The sequence below is a fragment of the Leptodactylus fuscus genome, chromosome 4, assembly GCF_031893055.1.
Source record: "Leptodactylus fuscus isolate aLepFus1 chromosome 4, aLepFus1.hap2, whole genome shotgun sequence".
Taxonomy (NCBI): Eukaryota; Metazoa; Chordata; class Amphibia; order Anura; family Leptodactylidae; genus Leptodactylus; species Leptodactylus fuscus.
The window spans coordinates 54,151,156-54,176,280 of record NC_134268.1 but is presented as its reverse complement, the minus strand read 5'-3'; the positions used below and the strand labels follow the sequence as shown (position 1 = coordinate 54,176,280).

The 25,125-nt window shown below is 44.0% G+C and overlaps 2 protein-coding genes across 2 annotated transcripts in view; both read right to left on the bottom strand.

The window, feature by feature from the left end:
• ASPH (aspartate beta-hydroxylase) overlaps window positions 1-15,258 on the bottom strand; it is a 116,516-nt gene extending 101,258 nt beyond the window's left edge. Inside the window, exon 1 of the mRNA XM_075270411.1 lies at window positions 15,037-15,258. Coding sequence (XP_075126512.1) covers window positions 15,037-15,070 — 34 coding nt within the window. The 5' untranslated portion in view covers window positions 15,071-15,258. The remainder of the gene's footprint in view (window positions 1-15,036) is intronic.
• The window catches only part of LOC142200234 (uncharacterized), a 312,476-nt gene that overhangs the window by 269,245 nt on the left and 18,106 nt on the right, over window positions 1-25,125 (bottom strand). The gene's annotated exons all lie outside the window — the stretch shown is intronic.

The window sequence follows — 25,125 nt, the reverse complement described above, 5'->3', positions numbered from 1 at the left end:
TGATAGTTACATAAGAATCTCTTGCTACCAAAGGCTACATACAAAGTATTCTAACTTGACATTGTCCATCACAGCAGGTGCCTACCACATGTGACATACAAATGAAAGCTATGTGGAATGAGGAATCCATCAGTCTCATATGTGACAGCTGTCTGAGGACAAAGACAAAAAGAATTCGGTCTACCAACCACAGACAAATAGTGATACATTCATATCTGACAGCTACAGAACGGAGTAAAATAGCTCATGGATATCAGGCTGTTCGAGATGTTCGATTCCAGTCAAACACCACGTGGCAAACTCACTAAAAATTCGATTCCAGGACAGGAACTATGACAACGGACACATCGGGAAAAGATAAATAAATAAAAAAATAAGAAATAGGAAAAAGCCATTGGCTGCCAAAATCAGGTGACCTCCACTTTAGACGAATAGTGGATTTCAGATACAGTTCATATGAGACTGTGTACTATGTGACTGTGAGACAGGGATAGACTGGCAGGGTTAGCTAGGGATTACCTATATTTAGGTGGGAATGTCACTCACCTAGCTCTTTGGGGCTCTATCTCGTGGCAGCCCATTATATGCTAGTCGGGATCCCTGTCAGCTTGTGTTATGTGGGAGCTGACTTTTCCCCATAGGAAAGCATTGGCCAGCGTTGATTGGCCGAATGCGGTACAGTGTACAGCATTCGGCCAATCATCGCTGGTTCTGCCGGAGGAGGCAGAGTCTAAGATCGGTCCACAGCAGTCTCCATTGTGGTCCGATCTCAGATGTAGCAGAGGTGACAGAGCTCTGTACATCTCAGATGTAGCTGCTACATCTGAGATATAGTCACGGAATCCGTAGCAAGATAGGGCAGCTCATTTTTTTTTTTCTGCTACTAACTAGCGGAAAAAAAAAAAGTAGTGAGAGCCTCCCATTGAAGTAAATGGGAGCCGTTTTTGGAGCTGGATTTTGAGGCGGATTCCACGTCAAAATCCACTCCAAAATACTGCGTGAACATACCCTAAGCCCTGAAAACCAAGAATAATGATAAAAACAGCATGATATAGTTAATCTCCAGCCATATCTGCAGGACTAGGAAATCTTACAGACATATTGGGCAGACAGTGCCTCCTTCTCTGTACAGTTTCGTTACCGATTGAAGACTGGCTACAAGTACTAGCAAGGCATCAGAGGAAGGCCACTGAGGGGCAACATGGCTCAGCTCAAATTCAGTCTAATTATATAATTGAGGACTACCGAGTGTAATGAAACAGTGCAGCTCCAGAGCATGAATTACCATGGAACTAGGAGAATTATAAAAGTGTGGCTTTCTCCTAATTTGTAAAAATCCCCCAACTTTGATAGATTCCAGAAAACTAGCAGTCTGTTAGAATTTAGAAAGAGGGTTTTAGTAAATTATATATATGTAGATTTTTATATTTTGCTTCAGCAGCAGTCTGTTTTGAAAATACATCTGAAAAGTTACCGCGTGAGGAGGGTTTACTTAGATATATTGTATTTAGTACTTAGCAGTCCCTTATACAGCATTACCTGGTAAGTTACCCAGCTTTACGGGACTTCAAAAACACATCCAACATGATATGGCACAATTATGATACCTGGCTGCTGCCATAGAGAAGATTATATTGTTTTCTAAGAGAAAAGAAGAGTAAGAGAAATCAGGAGACGTCATATAGTTATTTATTATGCTTACTTGTACCTGTATAGTGCCATTATATTTTGTAGCACTTTACAGACATTGTTAGGGCTAGTTCACACGGGGACATGGACGCTGATTTTGACAGCAGATTTTGCGGCCAAATCAGCGTCCATACAATGTCCACACTATGTGAACTGCTCCCGCCGCGACCATCGCGGTCTTCACCTCCGCTGTCGGCTCAAATGAATGAGCCGACATGGAGGGCGCTGCGGCTGGGCGGAAGCCGCGGCTCATCGCGAGCGGCTTCTGCCCGAAAGATAGGTCATGTCGCTTCTTTTTCTGCTAGCGAGCTAGCAGAAAAAAAAAAGCGATTTGTTCACATAGGGATACATTGTATGGACGCTGATTTGGCCGCGAAATCCGCTGTCAAAATCAGCGTCCATGTCCCCGTGTGAACTAGCCCTTAGTCACTGTCCCATATAGGTCTCACAATCTACATTCCCTACCAGTATGTCTTTGGAGTGTGGGAGGAAACCTGAGTACCCGGAAGAAAACCACACAAACACGGGGAGAACATACAAACTCCTTGCAGATGTTGTCCTTGGCAGGATTTGAACCCAGGACTCCAGCACTTACTTTGTTTGGATTCTGTTTAGAGCCCCTTTAAAATGTCCAACAGTTTGTACACGTCCTTGTGTATTGAAACAGCAACCAAGGTAATTGCAGCCACTTATGACATAAATGATGCAAAAATAATAGAGGTGGGGAGATTTATTAAGACTGGCCTTTAGTATACCGGTCTGGAGGATACATACCATTAAAGGCAAATAAAGGGGGGGGGGGCAATACAACAACACTATAATCCAGGTAGAAGAGAATTTAGGCATCATTTATGCCAGTAAACAATATCATAAGACAAGTGGCCTCGTCCATGCCGGAGTCCCTTCAGGAAAGCGGCAAGGAAAAAGCGGCAAGAAATTGCAACTTTTCATGATCCGCACGTCAGAAGCCTGGCGAACAAGGCCTGCTCAGTCTCCCCCAATGTTTACATCACAAAATGATTTGCTATGTATAAAAAAAAAGGAGTTAAGCAATCTCTTATCTAGCACTTAAGTCAGCTGGCTGAGAGTCAGCATGCTGGGAAATTGCTTAATAAAAGGAAATATTTGGGCTTCAGAATACTTTTCTTATAAAGCAAGCTCAGTATGCTGAATCTCTTATGAAAATCAATACAACAAAAACCGAAGAGCATTATACAATGCCTGCATGTGTGTGTAAATCTTTATACAGGTCTCCCCCTACTGGTGCACTGAAGGCTGACAGTGGTACTGAACGCCTGCCCTGGTGTAATGCTACAAGTCTCAGGGTTTAATATTATGCAACATACAGCCTTCACCCAAGAAACAGGATCCCATAATATCATGGCTCACCCTCCTGCTCTCAGAAAGGGGCAACTTTCTTGGCTTCCTGAACTAAGGCCATATGGGGCAGGTGTCTAATAAAATTGCTTCTCTATGATATGCCACTGCAGAAATTCAACCGTTAAACAGTAGGCAAGAATATCGCACTTTTTTGCAAATTTTTTGTTGGATAAAAAAGTACAGAATAAAGATCGGATAGTAGTGGATAAGTTAGGACCAACCAGTGCAGACTGACACTAAAGCTACACTTACTCCTGCGTTGGGTGACCGTTCTAGGATTCTGTTCCCCATTCCTCTTGAAAAACGCGGAGAGAAAGGTGGTAACCCCAACGCAGGTGTGAACCTAGCACAAGTTCACATTAGAATAAGCTACAATAGCTGTTACACACGGAGACCAACAGACCCCATCAACTATTATGAAGTTTGTCAATTTAAAACTGAAACCAAGAGACTAAAAAAACGTGCAGGACTTTTTCGTCAGACGATTTCAGACAGACATTGCAATGAAGTTTCCAACAGACTCCGGTGCAAATATGAATGTAACCAAAGCTACCTATGGAACTAGCTGTTATAATGGCCAGTATTACTAGGTTTCTAATCCAATGTTGTTTGACATGCCATCACTTACAAACACACACGTCCCAGACTCCTACTACTGCATTAAAATAAAAAAGGTTATACAATTATTAAATATATATCTTATTGAATATTTTACTTCTAGAATTTTGGGGGGAGATTTATCATCTCTTATACCCCAGTTTTCTACAAATTGATGTAGATTTCAGTGCAATCACATAGCCTGGCAGAAGGCGACCCTGAAGTTTTTTTTTTTTTTTAATTAACCATGTTATTACCAATTACCCCCAGATGCCCCATTCATTATTGATTGGTCACACAAAGCAGACCTACAAGACACTTCATTCAAATAACATATGGTCAGAACTGATATAAGGATATGCCAGCCAGGCCCGGGTTAGGAAAGTGCCCTCTGCTGGCAGGTACATATGAGCAGCCGATTGCACAGACACCGCCCAGAAAGCTTGGCTTGTGACCATTTCACGGAGCTTGAGGCAGTCAGTGACAACACCCAACACCGTTTATTCGGCTGCCAAATGAACGAAGGATAGGAAGCAAAATTTAGGTCAGACACAATCTCATAATTGTCATGGTGACCGGGTTCACTCCCGCCCTAGGTTGCAGGTTAAATTTTAGCATATTTGGAGATGAATAACTCTGTATTTTGCATGATACAGGCAGCTATAAATGTACTGTGACACTGTAATACAGGTTACTCAGTAATCTGCAGCGCTGTGGCTACACAATAGCATTGTGTACAGTGAAATGCTATTCATTCCATCAGAGACCTGCCAAGACAGAACAACATTCTTTCTACTCCCAATAACCTGTGGCACTAAACTCTATAAACAACCCTGCCCCTCACAGAGAAATGTATGAATGCCTATACACCCTCAACAGCTGTCACTCATTTGAGCATCGGCTATTCCTCCTGGCACGACCACACACATACATGCTTGGTTCTGCCCAGTATGCAAGTGTTTTCAGTGGAAAGAGGGGAGTCTGGCCTTTGCTTATTTCCAGGGAGCACAGAAAAGACATTGAAATTCAACTTCCCAAATCACGCGGAGAGGAAAGTAGTTCATGAAGTACTTTTCTCTCCATATGTTCTGTGCAGACACCGCACAGAAAACACACAGACCCCATTATAGTCTATGGGGTCCTTGTTCTTTCATAAGCTCACCGCTTGTCAAGTGGACTCCCTGAATGAAATACCAAAGACAGATGTGAACCAGGCCTTAGTGGTGCCAGTTTTCTGTCTTGATCAATTACCAATTAATATGACTATCGTCTTGCACTTGGTTGAAACCCAGCCACGATTTCCTTATTGTGGAAGGTTATCAGGCATGACAATACATGTATGACAAGATGGGGCAACATGGTGGCTCAGTGGTTAGCACTGCAGCGCTGGAGTCCTGGGTTCGAATCCCACCAGGAACAACATCTGCAAGGAGTTTGTATGTTCTCTCCGTGTTTGCATGGATTTCCTCCCATTCTACAAAAACATACCAATAGGAGAAAAAAAAAAAAGTACATTGTGATTCCTATATGGGGCTCACAATCTACATAAAAAAAACCCATATGTAGGACAAGATAACTTGGGCACAACATGGAAAGTGTAAAGAGAGTGGAAGTTGTGAAAAGTCAGCATCATATGACATATCCCAAATCCCTGGTCTTCTTGTTAAAACATACTTCCCATAGGTGCCTATACACCTTCAATGAATGTTAGCCGAAAGCTCATTTGGGCGACTGCTCGTCCATACACATGGAGTCTGGCAACTTATTTTTAGGCAGAACAAGAGGACTGAGAACTGAAATTCAACCCTATATCCCCAACTTTTCTCTAATGCTTTATGGGGGCTTTAAAGGGGTTATCCATGATAAGAAAGTAATACTTTTTTCTTCATCTCAAATGAAGGTTAGTGAGTTGCAGCATGGTCAAGTGACTAGGGTTGAGCCGATCTTGAGATTTCAAGATCGTTTTTAAAATCCTTTTTCCGATCATTTTCCATTCGAACCCAATCCCAATGCAAGTCAATGGGATTTTTTTTTTTTTTTTAATAATTGAAGATCGGATTTTAAAAACGATCCTATTCACTACACAGTATGGAGTCTAAAAATTGAACTCTTTAATTGTTAGACTCCATGCTGTGTAGTGATTAAAAAAAATCCTCTGGCTACTTAGTCCCCCCTGGTGTCCACTTACCTGCGCAGAAGCGCTGCCGCTGGTTCGGTCCTGGCTGTTCTCGCTCCTCTTCTCGCCTCGCTGCCCCCGTCTCCCAGGTTAGTGTTACAGACCTAGGAAGAAGGCGGGGCTTGTGGCTTAGGAGAGTGTGGGCAGGTACTGGGTGGGGAGATGTGAGTGCTCCCCTCCCAGTACCCGCCCACACTCTCCTAAGCCACAAGCCCCGCCTTCTTCCTATGTCTGTAACACTAACCTGGGAGACGGGGGCAGCGAGGCGAGAAGAGGAGTGAGAACAGCGGGGACCGGACCAACGATCTGTGCAGATAAGTGTTAGCTACTAGAGATGTTAGCTAGTCTCCCATTAGAATGAATGGACGCAGCCGGCGCGCAGGGGGTTAAGCAGCCGGACGCCGGCACAGGCTGTGTGTTGGCTGCATCCATTCATTCCTATGGGACCTAGCTAACATTGTTTGCTTTTCCCACAATGTTTGGCCAGTAGCAAAGCATTGTGGGAGATAACCTCCGACCTCGATCCTGCCTAAAAAGATCGGGATCGGAATTCCTATCGCAATCGTGAAATTTACTCGATCGCCCATCGGAATCTGATCTTTTCAGATCCCGATTGCTCAACCCTACATGTGACCAATGAACGTGATGTCACACCTTGAGAAGAAGAAAGCAGACGTGTTATATAATCTTCTATAAGCCCTTTATGTTTCAATTACAGTCACTTTATTGCCCGGCCTAGAAATTCAAGTCCAAATTTCTTAATAGTACACAAATATATAATATAATACAAAAAATAAATAAATAAAAAGCACACAATTAAAAATATATAGATTATTCAAGCATGTTCTACACCACTTCAACACAGTCAATACATCCAGAGCACATGCTTCTATCTTGTGTAACTGCATGCTCATAAAGGCTCTGTTCCCACAGAGTAACGCGCCGCTCATTCAGACACATATACAAGTGTCAGAGTGCGGCGTTTCAAAACAGATCCCACTGATTTCAATGGGAGCCAGCTGACGCTAGGTTCACACCTGCGTTCATGTCTCCATTCTATGGTTTCCGTCTTCTGCATGGCAGAAGACGGAAACCACAGACCGGGTCCGGCCGTGCGCGGCGGTGAGCGTTTTAGGCTCTCCGCCGCGAAACCGGATTTTTTAATCCGGACACAGAGTAGTGCATGTCCAACTCTGTGTCCGGATTATAAAACCCGGTTTCGCGGCGGAGAGCGCAAAACGCTCACCGCCGCTCACTGCCGGACAGCTTTCTCACCCATTCAAATGAATGGGTGAGAAAGTCTCCTGCAGGCTTCCGTCTCCTGCATCTGTTTTATGCAAGAAACGGAAACCTGCAATAAGGACAGATGAACGCAGATGTGAACGAGCCCTTACATGCATAACACATTGAAATCAATGGGAGGCTTTGTAATCCATTGATTTCAATGTGTTACGCGCGGAAGCCGGTACCCATTGAAGTCAATGGAATCTGTTTTGAAGCGCCGCACTCTGACACGTGTATATGTGTCTGAATGAGCGGCGCGTTACTCCGTGAAAACGGAGCCAAAGTATATCAAATGTAACTAATCAATGGACCACAATATAGATATATACACCCCGAATTCTCATACATTAAGAATACATCCCATCTGATGCCAATACAGGTGTTTATTGCTCCCCGTATAGTAGGAAGTATGTCAAATCTCCACGATTTCTGGTGCCAAACAACGTAGATAAATCATGGCAAACATAACTACCTGAAGGTGTAAGAGATATAAATCTTTAAAGGGGGGGGAATTCACTCCATGCATTGTTACCCTACAAATTCAGATCAAAGACCTAAAAGGATTTGCAGTAAACATGCAAATAAAAATGACAAAAATAGAGCAGAATTAGGGCATCGACCAAGAGGCAAAACACCAAGGCCACACAGTTACCAGTCTGGTCTCTTCATCATGAAAAGAGTCTTCTGACTTCAGAACAACATCTGAATTTAAAGGGACAACCCAACAAGAACAAAATTAAATACTAAATATTTTATACATTGTAATATAACATGCCATAGACAGCCTTATAGAGGTCAGCAAGAGTATACAATATACCAAAGATGAAAGTGCGCAGAGTTTGCAAGTTTAGGCTGGATTCCTTTTTGTTGCTCTGGTCCGGAGGAGAACCAGAAGAACAAAGGTGGTCCGCTAAAAATTGCGGTTACACAGAGTCTGATAGGCCCCACCCCATTGACTATAATTGAGTCAGTCAGCAGTCTATCGTTTTAAAGCTGAAGCCAAAAGAGAAAGTCCTCAATGTAGGATTTTTTCCTCTGCTAAATTTGAGGCGGACCAGGTACTAAGCTACACTCCATTTAGGCCTGTTCCATCAGAGGAGTAAAACAATGACAATGATGGCGCAACAAAAAAAAAAAAAAAAAAAAAAATAGTGCTGGGTCAGTCATGGCAGACACCAATGGAACCCATAAAACTGCACTTACCATAATGGGGTCTGCTGCATTCCATCTCAGTGTCCAAAATTTTACCAGATAAGCATGCAGCCTGCTATGCCATTTTATCCATCATTTTTGATGGAAGCGGTGATGGCTTTAGCTTCTGTCTGGCAATGATACTAGTTTTACTGGGCGCAGCCGACAGAGGGCAGTATAAGCTCCTGTACAGGGCTGGAAAGCTCATTTTTAACCAAGGGACAAGCAGGGATAAGTAGTAGAGATGAGCGAACAGCGTTCGATCGAGTACATGTTCGATCGGATATCAGGCTGTTCGAGATGTTCGATTCCAGTCGAACACCAGGTGGCAAACTCACTAAAAATTAGATTCCCCTCCCACCTTCCCAGGCGCTTTTTTTGCACCAATAACTGCACAGGGGAGGTGGGGCAGGAACTACAACAACGGAGGCATCGGGGGGGAAAAAAAAAAAAAAAAAAAAAAATTCGGAAAAAGTAATTGGCTGGCTAAATCAGGTGACCTCCAATTTATACGAATAGTGGATTTAATATCCGGCTCATATGAGACTGTGAACTATGACTGTGAGACAGGGATAGATGTACAGGCAGGGTTAGCTAGGGATTAGCTTTATTTAGGTGGGAATGTTACTCACCCAGCTCTTTGGGGCTCTATATGGTCGGGATCCCTGTCAGCTTGCGACATGTGGGAGCTGACTTTTTCCCATAAGAATGCATTGCCCAGCGTTGATTGGCCGAATGCCATATGGAGTACAGCATTCCGCCAATCAACCCTGGTTCTGCCGGAGGCTCATCTGTGAGGAGGTGGAGTCTAAGATCGGACCAGAATGGAGACTGCTGTGGAACGATCTTAGACTCCGCCTCCTCTAGCAGAACCAGCGTTGATTGGCCGAATGCTGTACTCTGTATGGCATTCAACGCTGGTCAATGCATTCCTATGCCGAGATGTAGCAGTGCTGGCTGTGCGCTCAGCTCGTCTACACTGGGGATGCAGTTGAGCTGAGCACACGGCCAGCACTGCTACACCGGATATGTGAACCTTGCTGCACATTCAGCTTTGCTGCATCAGAGATGTAGCAGAGCTGAGTGTGTGCTCAACCCTGCTGCACACTCAGCTCTGCTGCATTCGGCCAATCAACGATGGTCAATGCACTCCTATGGGAAAAAGTCAGCTCCCGCATATCACAAGCTGACAGGGATCCCGACGTAATTCAGTGACTTGGGCATGTTAGATGCCCCCAGGAATGCTTCCCCTGCTGTCCCAGTTGCATTCCAGGGTGTTGGCATCATTTCCTGGGGTGTCATAGTGGACTTGGTGACCCTCCTGAGTCGAATATTGGTTTCCCCCTTAAAGAGTATTTTTCCCCCACAGATTATAATGGGGTTCGATATTCGATCGAACAGTCAAGTATTGAGCGGCTACTCGAATCGCGAACATTTCACTGTTCGTTCATCTCTAATAAGTAGCTATGGCTGCTCTGCAGTGAGAAGTGTGTACATGTATAAATATGTGGGGGATGGGCTGTAAACTAGCACTGGATGCATTGTCTGGTCAAAGTACAGGATTCTATAAGCACTGCAGGGCCAAGTACTAAGAGGGCGTCATTTGGTATTAGAATGCTAAGCTTTGTTCACATGTTGTGTCGTCCTAAGTGGTTAAAAGATTCTGTCCAAAATGCCTCAAACCAAAAAAAAAAAAAAAAGGCGCAGAACCATACCTTTGTGGCCACACAAAAGTGAAGCAATACAGATCATATTTTTATGACTATACAAGTAATCTGCAAGTGCACAAGGGGCAGGTCTGATATATCAAATTTACTGTGAGAGAGTGAAGGGTGTGGTCTGGGAAGACAGGTATGTCCCAGCCAGACAGCTAAAGGGTGTTTGGTAAAGACTCACACCAGGGAGGTCAGCAGACTAATCAAGGCCTGATAATAGTCTGTGTGTGAAGACTAGGACAGTGGCACCACACTGACAGCGCTGACCTGTTCAGACTGAACATACAAAGCAGGTACTGTGCCACCCATTGTTGTTGTCAAGGTGGGAGTCTGGTAGCCAGTCTTCTGTATAGACAGGGAAAAGTTTGTGTTTAGTTTAGTTCTCAGCCGAGAAGGGTTTTGTTTATTTGAGCCTTTGCAAAGGCAATTAATGCATTGCAAGTGAATAAAGCCTGAACTTGTGTGCAATCCAGTGCCTGTGTCCCTGTTTCCTGCACCGCTACAAGCATCTACCTGAGCGATTCCCCACAGACCGCCATGAGGCAGGTAGAAACTGAAAAAGTCACTGACAGCTATAGGGGTGATAATTCCAGTAATCCAGAGCACTTCTAGCAGTCTGTAGGCACATCAGGTATATTAGGACCACTTGCAGGCTGATTTGAAGCTCCATAAAAAGACTATTATTTCTACATTGCTACTCCTATTAAAGGCCCCTGCAAAAAATTAATATCATCTTGAAAATAATTTTGGCTCTGAAAGGCTCCCTTTATAGAAACTTTAATCTGATGGACATACACACCAATAGTAGGAGATATATATATATCTACAGCCATTAGAACACTACAGAAAGATGATACTTGGGCCTCAAAAAAAAAGCTGTAAGCCCGAAGCCTCCACTGCTCCATATGCACCCCCGTGCCACCGTATTGGGTTTCCATACGGCATCCTGTTGCATAGGTAGTCACTTCTAGAATCAATGGCACTATAATACTGTATCTGATGAACTATGTATAGCCTTCTATTTTATATGGAGGTGCAGTAAAGCTCCATAAACTGCTGTAGACGCCATATTACAACTCCATAGTTCTCAGGGGCCGCCGACTCAAAATCCTGTCTAGCGCCTGATCCCTCCGTCTATGATCGCCAGCAGTATAATGAAACCCATTGACAGACCAATAAAGACATTGTCAGAGGAATTCATCTAGAAGTGACACACCTTGAATAAGAATGACTCACGCCGCTGTCAGCTCCAGCAAGTTCATGTACATGACAGCCATGGGAAGTGAAAGAATACTAACACAATGGGGCAAAGCACTAGAAAAAGTTTTGGATGTTCACTTAACCTCCCCTCATTACAAGTCAGATGTCCCATCCATACACATATACAGTCAATGCTGCAAATTTCGAGAACTGAACTGTTTTTTAATCAGATCAAACTCTGCTTTTAATAGTCAAGAAAATAAGGGTTAAACCAGCAGATAGAGCAATTCTAAAATTATTTGTTAATTGTTTTTCCGATAGTATAATGAGTCTTCTCTCCGAATGTAACCATTCAGGAATCTCAGTCCATCTCTCATGTAATGGCTTCTATAATTGTAGCATTACTCATATAATTGTAACTACACATTGAGGATTTACTTTCTAGGTCAAAACAAATTGTAAAAATTGTTACAACCAAGTACATGTGAGGGCGCCAGGCATCTTGACAAGCATTACAAATCCATGAATTCAAGGCAAACACAAGAATTGTGCCATTTTTATTTGATTCTACGTCAGGTAAAATAACATATTACTGTACAAGAATGGCACATAATAGAAGCCCCCCATAGTACGAAATGAAAGCCGAGTTCACATCATACAGGATGGCATTGGTTATAATCGAAACTGTCGAGTTTCATTATGGAGTCTACCATTTTACCTGGCAAAAAAGTGCAGTGTACTCTCTGGCAATTTTAATAGATTTTGCACCTCTACTACAGATGCAAACTCTGCCTTGGGCCTTGTTCAGATGACCACAACATGGTCTGTATTACAGCTACAAGTTCTGTCCTGCCAATGGATCTAACTAGCATCATAGTGATTTGTGATGCTGCAAGTTTGAGGCTTTACACCCGCAGCTGGGACGGAATTTTGGACTGCAATATTGATGATAAAATATGGCCACATCATAGCTGTCTCAACAAGGCCTACAATGCAAATAGAGACAGTTACAGGAAATCACAGCTAGGAGCTCACCGGCTGTGGAGCAACTGCAAATCTAACATGAGAGTCAGGAGCATGCTGGGAATTGTAGTTTCAGCACAACTGGATAGTCATAGGTCACAGATTTCTACTGAGCAGAGACCACATTTTTTCATTCCTTAGGCCCTGAGGGGGTTAATAAGTCCCTTTGTATGTTATTCAAAGAAGGAATGTCCCATGTTCTTTTCCAGCCAAGATTCAGCTGATTCAGCTCTTGTACATGGCGTTGTTTTGTGATGCACTGAACCACACATCACTATATTACTGCCACCTTAGTGAGCCCAGCTTTCATTACTGGAGCTGCGGCGAGGGGACAATTACAAATCTAATCTGGACAGTAAATGCTTTCATATTAACTGGAAGGAAACCATCTGGAATTCTCTTACATGGGATCCTGCCATATGAAGAAAGACAAGTGCACTAAAACAGACAAGCACAGCAATACTTCAATACCAAAGGGCACATATGTATAATGGATGCAACTATTACCTTGGATGGCTCCACATGGAAGATGCTTAGCAGCATGTTGCAAAGAATTTTATTAAAAGTTCTGATACATGTTCAACCAATATAGATTTGCACAGGAGGATCAGATCAAATTATAACAATTAACATAATCGTGATCACAGTCAGCCATCTATCTGTATAGTGAGCTATAGTAATGGAATCACAGTTTTCTAAAATGATATTTTGTATATTATACGTTTAATAAGTAAAGTTGTAAAAATAAACAAAAGTAAAGAAATCACAATAAACAAAAAACTATAAAAGACAGAAAAACATTTATCAAAGTTCAGGAAAATAAACAGATAACATGTTGAAGAAAGGTGAAGGCCTGATCAGTGTCAGACAAAGCGGATAAACTGCTATCACCTTCCCCTGTTAAAGTGTAACTAGAAGGACCGTGGGGTCAGGAGGATGATGACTCTGCACCCATCCACCGTAACGCTCCATGTCCTTAGATGTTTGTGTAACATCTGGATCACAGCTTAATGCTACCAGATCCACTACATAGCGGGGAGGTGCAGATCCTAAACATCTGCTTTCCTCACAACTCCTCCTCTGGTATGCCCAGAGACCCTCTAACAGAGTGACACGTGAGCAAGACTGGAGAGCCACATGGGAAGGATTTCCTCTCCACCTGAAGGCACAGCAGTCCCATTCATTCACAATTTCCTTACACCTCTTATGAACACTGGACATTGTGTCCCTCTTGTACACGTTTGGCTTATCTGGAGACAATTGAGCTACTCTACGAGAAAGTAAACTAGCCATTGGGAAGAATTCAGAAGCCCACACGTAGCCAGAAAACTTAGGCGGCAAAAGCAAATCACTCTTCACTATGTCTACTGGGAGTTGTCCAGCTCTGATTTAATCATTAAGCTTGAGATCACTGCCAAGCAAATTCCAGATGTCCATTCACTGACAAGACAGGTTTCTAAGACAGTTCAGCTGGAAGTCTAACTTAAAGGAGTTAGTACTCTAATAATTCTTAAAGGGACCTTCTCATGTCAGCAAGCTATGGCCTTTCCAGAATGTAGAGTATAATGTGCTGATCGATAGTGGTCAATGACTGAGACCCCAACCGGTCAAGGGAACAGAGTGAAGGCCCCACAGCAACCACTCCATTCATTTCAATGTAGTTTCTGGCTATTATGGCCGTTCTATTGGAATGAATGGAGATATGTGAGTGCTGGCAACCACCGCTTCATTCAGAGCAGAGGATAAAACGGATCGTGAGGGGTCCAAGTAGCTGGATCCCCACTGATCTGCAAATTATGCCCTATCCTATAAATAGGGAATATTGCCCAGATAGGGAAATCCATAAGACTCCACTAATCAAGAATGGGCATTCCCAGGTACCCTGTGTGAATAAAGAAGCAGTGTCCACGTGTGACCTCCGCTCCATTCTAGTAACAGGGACTGATGAAGACGGCAAAGTGCAGCAATCTATCAAGCCCACTGAAATAAATGGAGCCATCATCAACCATGGTATCTATTCACACACAGGACTCCAGGGCTCCCTTTCTTACAGTCATTGGGAGTCCTAATGATAAGACACATCCCCTATCCTGTGGTTTTTATAGCCCACTTCTACAGCTTCCTTGTGACATCACACTACAACTCTGATGTCACAAACACTTTACTACCACTATGACATCTGAGGCTCCCTATGATCTTTCCATCACCACACATGCTACTTTTACCTAGATGATGTGATGGCTTCACACCTATGCTGGATTGGCATCATCATGCAACTTTACATTTGCAACGTGACTTATTCCTTTCCAACGTGCAGAATCTGAGGCTCAATTTGGGTGTGCAATGATAAGAGATTGTAGAGCGGGCAGGCTGCCTGGTATACAGGCCGGGACAAGTCACCAACTATACAATATACTGATGCAATTGCTACACATGGGACAAAAATCTAAGTAATTGCAACAAAGTTGCATGACGACCGATACATTGTGACAATTTTGTTGCAAGACATTCCGTAAGAAGTGTCACTACGTCCCCATGAGGTATACAGAGCAATCAGTTATATACATCACCATTTATCTATATATTACAGGACTGGCCAGGCACCATTCACCTCCACAGCAGCACTCATTCATACAAAAACAATAAAACTACACATCCCACAATGCCCTGCTCCCCCAAATATTCTGGGGCTTCTGTCTCCATTGCAAACACAGTGCCCAACCCCGAATAGTGTGGTGCCAGGTCACAGCCAGGGCAGCCCCAATCCCTGCAGATACTGACCTCTTTTCACTGTTTTGGCTTTCTTGGGAGCCATGATTGTTTTGTGCAGGTATTAGAGGGAAATGGATGCACAAGAGAGCTTCTCTGTATAGAAAGCAAAAAGCGCGTCTCCAGTGACAGCAGCCTCAGCTTCTTAGCCCTGGCTTACAGAATGCACGAGCCACGCTTCGTTACGTGACCACCCGCCTGCCCCGTCTCTCTCAGTTTCCCAGGACACGCCTCTTTCCCTGAATGACAAGACTTCTTAGCCATTAGCAAGTCTGGCCGGGCGTGGTTTACGCGCTGACCACGCCCTCAGGAAGCGCACTTTCACTAAGCCCTGACCCCGATAAAGCACAATACGGGGCGTGGCCTGACCTGAGCTGAGATTCCACTTGTGCGTTCCCGCTGCGTTCCAAAAGCATTGAACGTGGCAACATGGAAGCGGCGCAGACCTCGCGAGATCTCAGGGAGTCAGTGCTGGCGCTTTATGTGTCTGGAGTATTGGGTGGGGAGCGCAGTGTCTGTGTAGACGGAGGTTATTTATCCCGCGCTACTATTAGGGGATACGAGGAATGTGACGACAGAACAAAGAGCAGTGATGTAGGAATCTGCAGGGGCTAGGGAATCCCCGTGACTGGCCCGGACCCTCCCCCTGTGCAGGAATGTGTGCTGGAATTATCATTACTCCACAGGCAGTGCACAGATGACAGTCATATGAAACAGGCTCGCCGGATAGAGAGGCCACACTAAAGTCACACCTGACAGGACACTTTCCAACCAAATTTGATACAAACCTAAATATTGTTAGCCAAGTAGGCCAAGCTAACATCTGCACCGCGCTCTTCGTCTTTCGGAGAGACCGACTGTCTCCATAAACTATAATGGGGTCCGCCAGGTGTGCCTTAAAGGGGTTGTCCAGGAGAAACTGAAAATTAACCCCTAAACTCCCTCCCCCACCTAACTTCTAATTTACATCAATTTAGAAAAAATCATTACCCATATCCCTAGAGCAGTTATGTGAGCGCTCCAGGGACACTTTCTGATAATCTGGTGATGTTCTTTTTCACCACTTCCAAAAGGAACGTCACCATTACTCTTCCCCTTCTATCCCCATCAATACTTACCAAGCTTTCCTGTGTCCGGCGAACAGCTCCTCCCCCTCTTCCTTTAGTCTAGCAGTGGGCGGAATAGGTTAGCTAGGGAGATGGAGGGTGGAGGGAGGGACTAGTAATGGGCTGGATCGATAGTCTTAGTGACATAGAGAGGGGCTAGGCTAGTGAGATAGGGAGGGCGGGTGCGGCTAGTAAAGGGCGGATTCAGTCGCGTAACTAGGAATGGCGGGGACCCATGGCGAACCTTTGACATGGCCCCCCCAACCAACACCCCCGAATTCCTGCACGCACTATTATGCCCCATAGTTGCCTCTGCACACAGCATTATACCCCATAGTGGCCCCTTCACTCAGTATTATGCTCCATAGTGGCCCCTTCACTCAGTATTATGCCCCATAGTGGCCCCATCACCCAGTATTATGCTCCATAGTGGCCCCTTCACTCAGTATTATGCCCCATAGTGGCCCCATCACCCAGTATTATGCCCCATAGTGGCCCCATCACCCAGTATTATGCCCCATAGTGGCCCCATCACCCAGTATTATGCTCCATAGTGGCCCCTTCACTCAGTATTATGCCCCATAGTGGCCCCATCACCCAGTATTATGCCCCATAGTGGCCCCATCACCCAGTATTATGCTCCATAGTGGCCCCTTCACCCAGTATTATGCCCCATAGTGGCCCCATCACCCAGTATTATGCCCCATAGTGGCCCCTTCACTCAGTATTATGCCCCATAGTGGCCCTTTCACACAGTATTATGCCCCATAGTGGCCCCATCACCCAGTATTATGCCCCATCACCCAGTATTATGCCCCATAGTGGCCCCATCACCCAGTATTATGCTCCATTGTGGACACCCATTGACAATTATTATACTCTGGGGTCTTTTCAGACCCCAGAGTATAATAATCGGAGACCGAAAGGGGGATACAAACATGCACACTGTTACTTACCTATCCCTGCGCTCCCTACTGTCGGCTATCTTCATTGACGTCAGGGACGTCATGTGACCGAGGGCCTGTGTCGCGACGCATAAGGACACAGGCCTTGGTCATGTGACGTCTGAGATGTTACACAAGTAGGCCCCGAAGCCTTTGCGGAGCTTGGAGACGTAAGCAACACTGTTTGTTATGTTCGTTTACCTCTCCTAGGCCTCCGATCATTATACTTGCGGGTCTGAAAAGACCCCCAAGTATAATAATAATGTTTGCGGGGCCCCCAGTGTCACTTACCGATCCCGGCCCCTGCCAAGATTGTTAAGTAAGTAGGGCCCATTACTGGCCGCAGTAACTCCAGCTGTTAAAAAAACCCCGCAGTGGTACTGGCTGTCGCCGGGCCCCCTAATGTCCTGGCACTGTGGCAGGTGCCTCCACTGCTTCCCCGGTAGTTACGCCACTGGGTGGATTACTGGTTAGTAAGGGTGGGTGGGACTAGAAATAGGCGGGATCGATAAGTCTTAGTGACACTGGGAGGGGCTAGGCTAGTGAGATAGGGAGGGTTTTGTAACGGATTGAGATGGGAGGGCTGAATGAGAGGGAGTTAGTGCAGCAGCTACACAGGAAGCTGCACAGCAGGAAATTACACCCTGTAAACAAAGGCAGAGTATGCAGCAGCTGCCAGAGACACCCAGAAATCACTACAAACACTGCTAAAGGTATATGTGGGTACTTCTTAAAGAGGACCTTTCATGGGTTTCAGCACAGGCAGTTTTATATACCGCTGGAAAGCTGACTGTTTTCACCATCCTTGCCTTGGGTGAAGAGCTATCTGTACCGGTACAGTAGCTCTTCACAGTCAGAAGGGCGTGTCAGGAACATCCTTCTTCTGACTGTGAAGAGCTACTGTACCGGTACGGATAGCTCTTCACCCAAGGCAAGGATGGTGAAAACAGTCAGCTTTCCAGCGGTATATAAAACTGCCTGTGCCCAAACCCATGAAAGGTCCTTTTTAACCCATCACTACCACAAATCGATCTTTCTAAAAAAAATAAATAAATAAAGATTTTCTGTCTGGAAAACCCCTTTAAGTGTCTGCGAGTTTTATATTGAAACCAGCAGAAAGAAAAGTTCTCTGTGCAAGACTTTTCTTTCCACTGATTTCTGGCAGGTTGTAGATCCCGCAAGAGATGTGAACATAGCCCCAGTGATCAGGAGGATGGAGGACTGAAAGTCCCCCAAAAATTCTCCCTGTGAATGAAGTGCCAGTGTGCTTGTGTGAAGATTAGAGATGAGCGAACAGTAAAATGTTCGATATTCGTTTCGAGTAGCCCCGCAATATTCGACTACTCGAATCGAATATCGAACCCTATTATACTCTATGGGGGGAAAATGCTCGTTTCAAGGGTAGGCAACATTTGATCAAATAGAACTTACCAAGTCCACGAGTGAGGGTCGGGTTGGATTCTCAGAGAAGTCTTCTCCGTGCAGCATCCCCACGGCGTCTTCCGGCTCTGAATTCACTCTGCCAGGCATGTCCGCACTACAAGAAAATGGCCGCTTACAGTCAAAGCTGCGCGGAGAAGACTTCTAAAGGTAGGAGAAGAACCAGCGTTGATTGGCCGACTGTATAGCATTCGGCCAATCAACGCTGGTTCTGCATTGAATTTTTCCATTCTAATAGCGAGTAGTATTCGATCGAGTACGAGTATTTCCAATACCGTAGTATTCGATCAAATACCTACTCCATCGAATACTACTCGCTCATCTCTAGTGAAGATATGAAGGATCAGCCATCCACAAACATAAGATTCTTCTGCACTGATTTTTTACATTTTACTTGAGCAAAGGAATGGGTGGTATGAAGTACTAAGGTTATTAAACTTCATCGCCATCAACAAATGTATGAATGGCTAGTACTGAGCGCCGGAGGAGGACGGGATCGGAGGACATTGGAGGAAGAAGAGGTGTGGATGAAGAAGAAGACACACCCTGAATGCCTGCCCACAGTGCACGATCCGTAAGTAGATAACATTCTTTTTTAGGGTTTTATTTTAAAACGGGGGGGGGGGGGGGTAGCTTAATATAACATTTACGGTGCCTGAATAGCCTTTTTAAAGGCTATGTACGCATATGTGGGGCTCTATCAGCATGATTTTGCTGATAGAGCCCCTTTAACAACGCTATCTGAATACCCCTTTAGTCTGCATGGCAAGAAGAGGTAAAGCTGAAAATTTGGTGTCCCTTTAAGAAAACTGTGCACTAAACTGTGTACACGTAGAATGGTATTTGTTAATATTTGAACTTATGTTTGTTCAACACACCTATAGCTTCTTTGTTAACAATGACAAATTTGGGACATTGAGCCATTCTACTGTGACATTCCTCAATTTTGGATTAACTTCTGTATGCCTCTAAGTCTGCAGGGCTGTCAATCACTTTACATGATTGCTATAACATGGTTCCTAATACATTTTTATTTATATAGCATCATATATTTTACAGAATATACCAGTCTTTGGTCCCTGGACGAAGCCCTGTAGCAGGGGTGAAACGCGCGTTGGACAGCTTATATGATGTAAAGGTGAGCTAAGGCATATTTTTGTTCATATGTGGGCACTTTGGGATAAGGTTGAGTTATTTGACTGTTGATTATTATGCCATGTGTAACCTTACATATTAATGGATTAGTTGTCTTTTCTTGTTATGGCATATGTGTGTGTACTTATACTATTCAACTAAACCCTCAGTTGCCCTGCCCATGGCTAAAAACTGACTTTAAGATTTATGCTTTTGTATCACCGACATCACTCTGGCTTGCTGGCACTTATAAACCTCACGGTTTATCCCGTTTACCTTGTGTTATTTGTGTAATGTGTTATTGTATGTCCATGTGAATACTTTTTTAATTTGGATAGTAATAAAAATATATTTTTATATTCATTAGTGGATATGGTTGTTTTCCTTGTATGTATGAGAATATACCAGTCGTAGCATTAATGTACAGACAAAAAGAGAATAATAAATAGGAGTGAGGGCCCTGCTAACAATAGGTAGAAGTGCTTGTACAGAGGTCCAGCCATTTTTTTTAGATAGTAACACAAATAAATAAAGCTCATGAGCCAGTGACCAGCCAATGTCCTTTTATGTACAGATTCAAAGTGCCTGTGTATAGAGGGTTACACTTAGGTAAAGGCATCATGTCCTAAAGAGATGACTTGACGCTGTGGAATTTGGGTGTTAATCTGATTGACCGGATAGAGCATTCCAGAGAACTGATGCAACTTTGGAGAATGCAGTGGGAGCTTCTGATTATGGACAATGTTAGTCTAAGGTCCAGTTCACATCTGCATTCGGTGTTCTGATTGGGGAGTCCGCTTGGGGACCCCTCAAATGAAATACCGAACACATTAAAAAGTGGTTAGCTAAAGAAACCACGCAGACCCCATAAACTATAATGGGGAGAGCTTCTAAAATTTCACTTCAGTGGTAACCCCCAGAAAAGTGACCCCATTTTGTAAACTACACCCCTCAATGAATTTATTAAGGGGTATAGTGAGCGCTATTTGGCTTTTGGAAGGCAGATTTTGCTGGAATAGTTTTTGGATAACCATAGATTGAGCCCAAAGTTGCTTCCCAAAAAATTAATGTGCATAGTCAAAATTGAAACTTTTTTTAAAAAAAATTCTACCATTTCAGTGCCCTATATCTTGTGCTAATTTGTATCATCACCCACTACTAAATCTTTTAAGTCATCCTGGGTACAAAAAAAGTTGTATATTTGGGCATACACTGCTGTTTGAGGACACGGCAGGGGTTGAAAGGGAAGGAGCATCATGTTTTTTTGGGTTTTAGGGTGTAGATGTAGGCCTCATTCACACAGGGCACAGGACCACGTATTTTGGTCCTGATTCTGATGTGGGAAGCCGCATCAGAATTGGACCAAAATGCGTCTGCCACAACTGTCGCAGCTTCAACAGTCGTGGCTTCCTCCTCCGGAGTAGGCTCAAATGAATGGGCCTAGTCTGGAGGGTGCTGTCACTAGGCGGACGCTGGGGCTGAGACAGCCACGGAATCTACCTGAAGAAGGGACAGCTTCTTTTATTCCGTGAGCCGGAAAAAAGGAATCTAGCGGTCTACATAGACCTCTATTGTGAGGGGGTGGATTCTGAGGAGGATTCGGCGTCAGAATCCGCCCCCTCTTGCCCCACGTGAACAAGCCCTTAGAGGGAATGGGTTTGAACACCATGTCACTTTTGCAGAGTCCTGCAGAGTTGTCAGTAAAGTGAAATTCCCCAAGAAGTTACGCCCATTTTATAAACTACACACCTTAAAGAATTTATCAAAGGCCATAATAAGCATTTCTAATCTTTGAGTATTGCATGCCCACGGCCACCTTCACTTCATCCTCAGCCCTCCTGGGGGCCCTGTGCATCTCATATCACGTTGCTGACACAGAGTAGCGTCAGGATGTCGCTGAGAGGAACAGGATATGGAATACACATGTTTTCCTGTAGGACTGAGGTGGAAGTAGAGGCGGCCGTGGGCAAGAGTGGTGATCAGTAGGTAAACGAGGCACGAGGATTCATCTCTGGTGTCTTTTCTGTTGTGATACTTAAATCTGGGGAGTACCCGGATATATACTCGCACAGTTTACACATTTCCCTTCCTTCTGTAGTCAATTTTGTCCTAAAGATGTGGAAATTTTGGGGGGTTTTGTTGCTACGTTGTACAAACTATACATTAGGTTATAACACCATTGTGGGATGCCTATAACTCATTGACTTAATTTTATTAACTCTTTCCAGGTGGATTTAAAAAAAAAAAAAAAACACATTGATTTTAGCAATGCTTATTAACAATTTAAATTTTTGTTTTCTTTATTCTATGGCTAAGAAAGACTATTCTTCTCTTATGTTTATTATTCTGATCCATGCTGCCGTTTCTCAGTAATTTCTTCTTTTTGCCATATGTAAATGAGTTTTCTTGCAGCACTGGGGGCGTCCCCTGTACTGTCTAAAAACTGTCCAGCAACGCCTCTGTCTTCTTCTCTGGACCACCTCTTCTCTCTCTCACATTCCGCCATTTTCCTGTGGCCGAACAGGAGATGCCACAGGAAAATGGCCAACGGACATGCACAGTCAGCGCTTTTGGATGAAGACGCGATGAGAGCATGAGAGAAGAGGCGGTCCGGAGAAGGAGACGGAGGTGTCATTGGAGAGTTTTCAGACAGTATAGGGGACAAAAGTGCCAAACTGCTATTTGTCTGTGATGAAAATTTTAATAAAAAGTGATCAAAGCAATATACATTCCCCAAAATGGTATATGTAAAAAGTACAACTGGCCCAAAAAAAAAAAAATGACGACCTATGCACAAATTTGTTTTGTTAAAATTCACTCCATTCTGAATTTTCCAGCTTCCCAGTACATTGTACAGAATAATAAATTGTGGCATATCATGAAGAACAATTTGTCCTTCGACAATTAAACCCTCATATGACTCAGAACAGAAAAGTAAAAAAGTTATGGGGTTTGGAAGGCGGGGAGTCAAAATTGAAAAGTGTCACAAGCGGGAAGGGGTTAATGATAAAACTCCTTGACTACATTTTCATGTATCACTGACTACAGGTATAAATGTGAGGTTCTTAGCGAACAGTTTGATAAATTGTGCGAGCCCAATTTCCTCTACAGCTGGTCTCACTATACCTCCCTCCCCAAGCCTGGCACTCTGCTTTTTGGACACTGGGTCTTTTCCCACAGGTATGCAGCCAGATCCATGATAGTGAGGCAATGGAAATTTGCACCTTGCTTGACGGTAGGCGAACTAATTCACCACGTAGACTTGGCCTTTACCCTGGAGCGGATGCTGGCCTCCAAAAATCATACCTTCTCTAGCTTTCGCTCCAGATGGGCTCTTTGGTCCTCCTTTATGGAGAACAGGAAGGGTGCCCTAGCCCAGGCTCCACGTCCTTCTCCTGACACAACTCCCAGAAGTGCCTCGCACGTTGGTTCATTATTACCCTAATAGTCGCAAGTGTTTGCTTATTTCTCTGTGTGTTGCTTGTCATGCCAAATTTAGAATGGTATCACCTTGTCCTGAGTACGCGGTACCTTACAGGCGGGAAGGGGATAATGATAAAACTCCTTGTCTACATTTTCATGTATCACTGACTACAGGTAGAAATTTGAGGTTCTTAGCGCACAATTTGATAAATTGTGCGAGCCCATCTGCCACGTCACGGCGACCTCATTCAGATGGGTCCCTACCCTAAGACTTTACTTATATAATAAATGCTCTACCCCCTATAAGCCTTGTCCCAGAGATGAAATTCTTAGAGACTTCACTGTAACAATGAGTATATAAGAAAGTTATCTCCTAGCCTATGTATAAAGTGTTAGTGTAGGGACCCATTGTAATAAAGCCACTAAGTGGTCAATGGGATCACAAATGTGATATAAATGCGAAATTTATGAATATATACAGCACACACACCTTAACATACTTATAGAGAGAGAATTTTATTACATAATTGCCTAAATAAATATACATATATGTAATTGTAGAAATATATACATACAGTACACACCTTAAACATCCTGTATATAGAAATACTCATTACATTACTGCCACTTCTTGCAGATCTATCTATCTATCTATCTATCTATCTATCTATCTATCTATCTATCTATCATTATCTATCTACCTACCTGTCTATATATCTATCTATATCTCATTATCTATCTATCTATCTATCTATCTATCTATCTATCTATCTATCTATCTCTCATTATCTATCTATCTATCTATCTATCTATCTATCTATCTATATGTAGAACACATACCTTAGACATGCTGTATAAAGATATTCGTGACACATAAGTGGATACTACTTACAGACATGTCTATACATAAATTATATACATTGATATTATATATTTATATATACAGAACACATACATTACCTGTACAATGTATAGGACTAATACAAAAGGGGACACTACTTGCAGGCATATCTAAGCAGACATACTGTGTATATATATATATTTGGCAGTTTTTAAGATCACGTCTGGATATTTCACACCAGCCAAACACCAGCAGTCTTAGCAGGAGCTACCCATCAAGTCAAGTGCTTTGGCTCCAAATCCGAAATGCCGGGTGTTAGTGGGGCCACCAGTGCCGCACCTCCCATGAGGCGACCTGAAGCGAGCGCTTCAGGCGGCGCTATGCCAGGGCCTCAGGGAGGGCGGCATTTCTGGTTACCTAAGCCAGTCCAGGACAAGCTGTCCTGGACTGGCTTAGCATGGAGCGGTGGTTTGGGGAGGCCACTGCTCCAGCAGCCTCCCCTCACGCTCAGGCAGAGCGCAGGCAGTCTCCGGGCCTGCTCTCTGCCGGCGAACGGCGCTAAGCCCCGCCCATTCGAGTCACCACGCCCCCTCAGCTAAGCCACGCCCCGCTCCACCCCCTCCCCCGGCGGGGGGGGGGTGGCGGCTTTCTGTACTTCGCCTCTGGCGGCGAAAAGAGCAGGTTCACCCCTGGGGGCCACGGCCACTATTAGTGACTGTGACCCTACTACAATTTAACCCAGAACTGTGACACAATGATGTGACAGTATAGCCATAAGAAGGGGCAATGGTAAAAGAGAAAGGAAAAAAACCATAGTGGAGCAGCGGTTATTAGCCACCATAGCCCCACTATTTCAATTTCGTTTTAAAGAAGGTGCTTTGGCGCTAAATTGAAATGGTTGAATCACTGAATCACCAATGGCCGTCATTAATTTCAATGTGAGTATTCAATGTATTATCCCTGTGTCATAGTACAGGGCTAAATCAGTGCAGGGCCGCTGCCACTGATATTGGTTGCAACCCTGCTATTATCTGGCATTGTATGGAGCACCAAAGCAATGGCGGCACTGGTGATTCAGTGACTGGACAAATTGAATTTAGTTCCAAAGCAACTGGTTTGTACCTAAATTCAAAGGGCCGTATTATAGCAGGTCGACAATGGCAAATGGCCATAATACTCAAAGGTGTCAAAGTGCGTGATAAGTCAAAGCTGG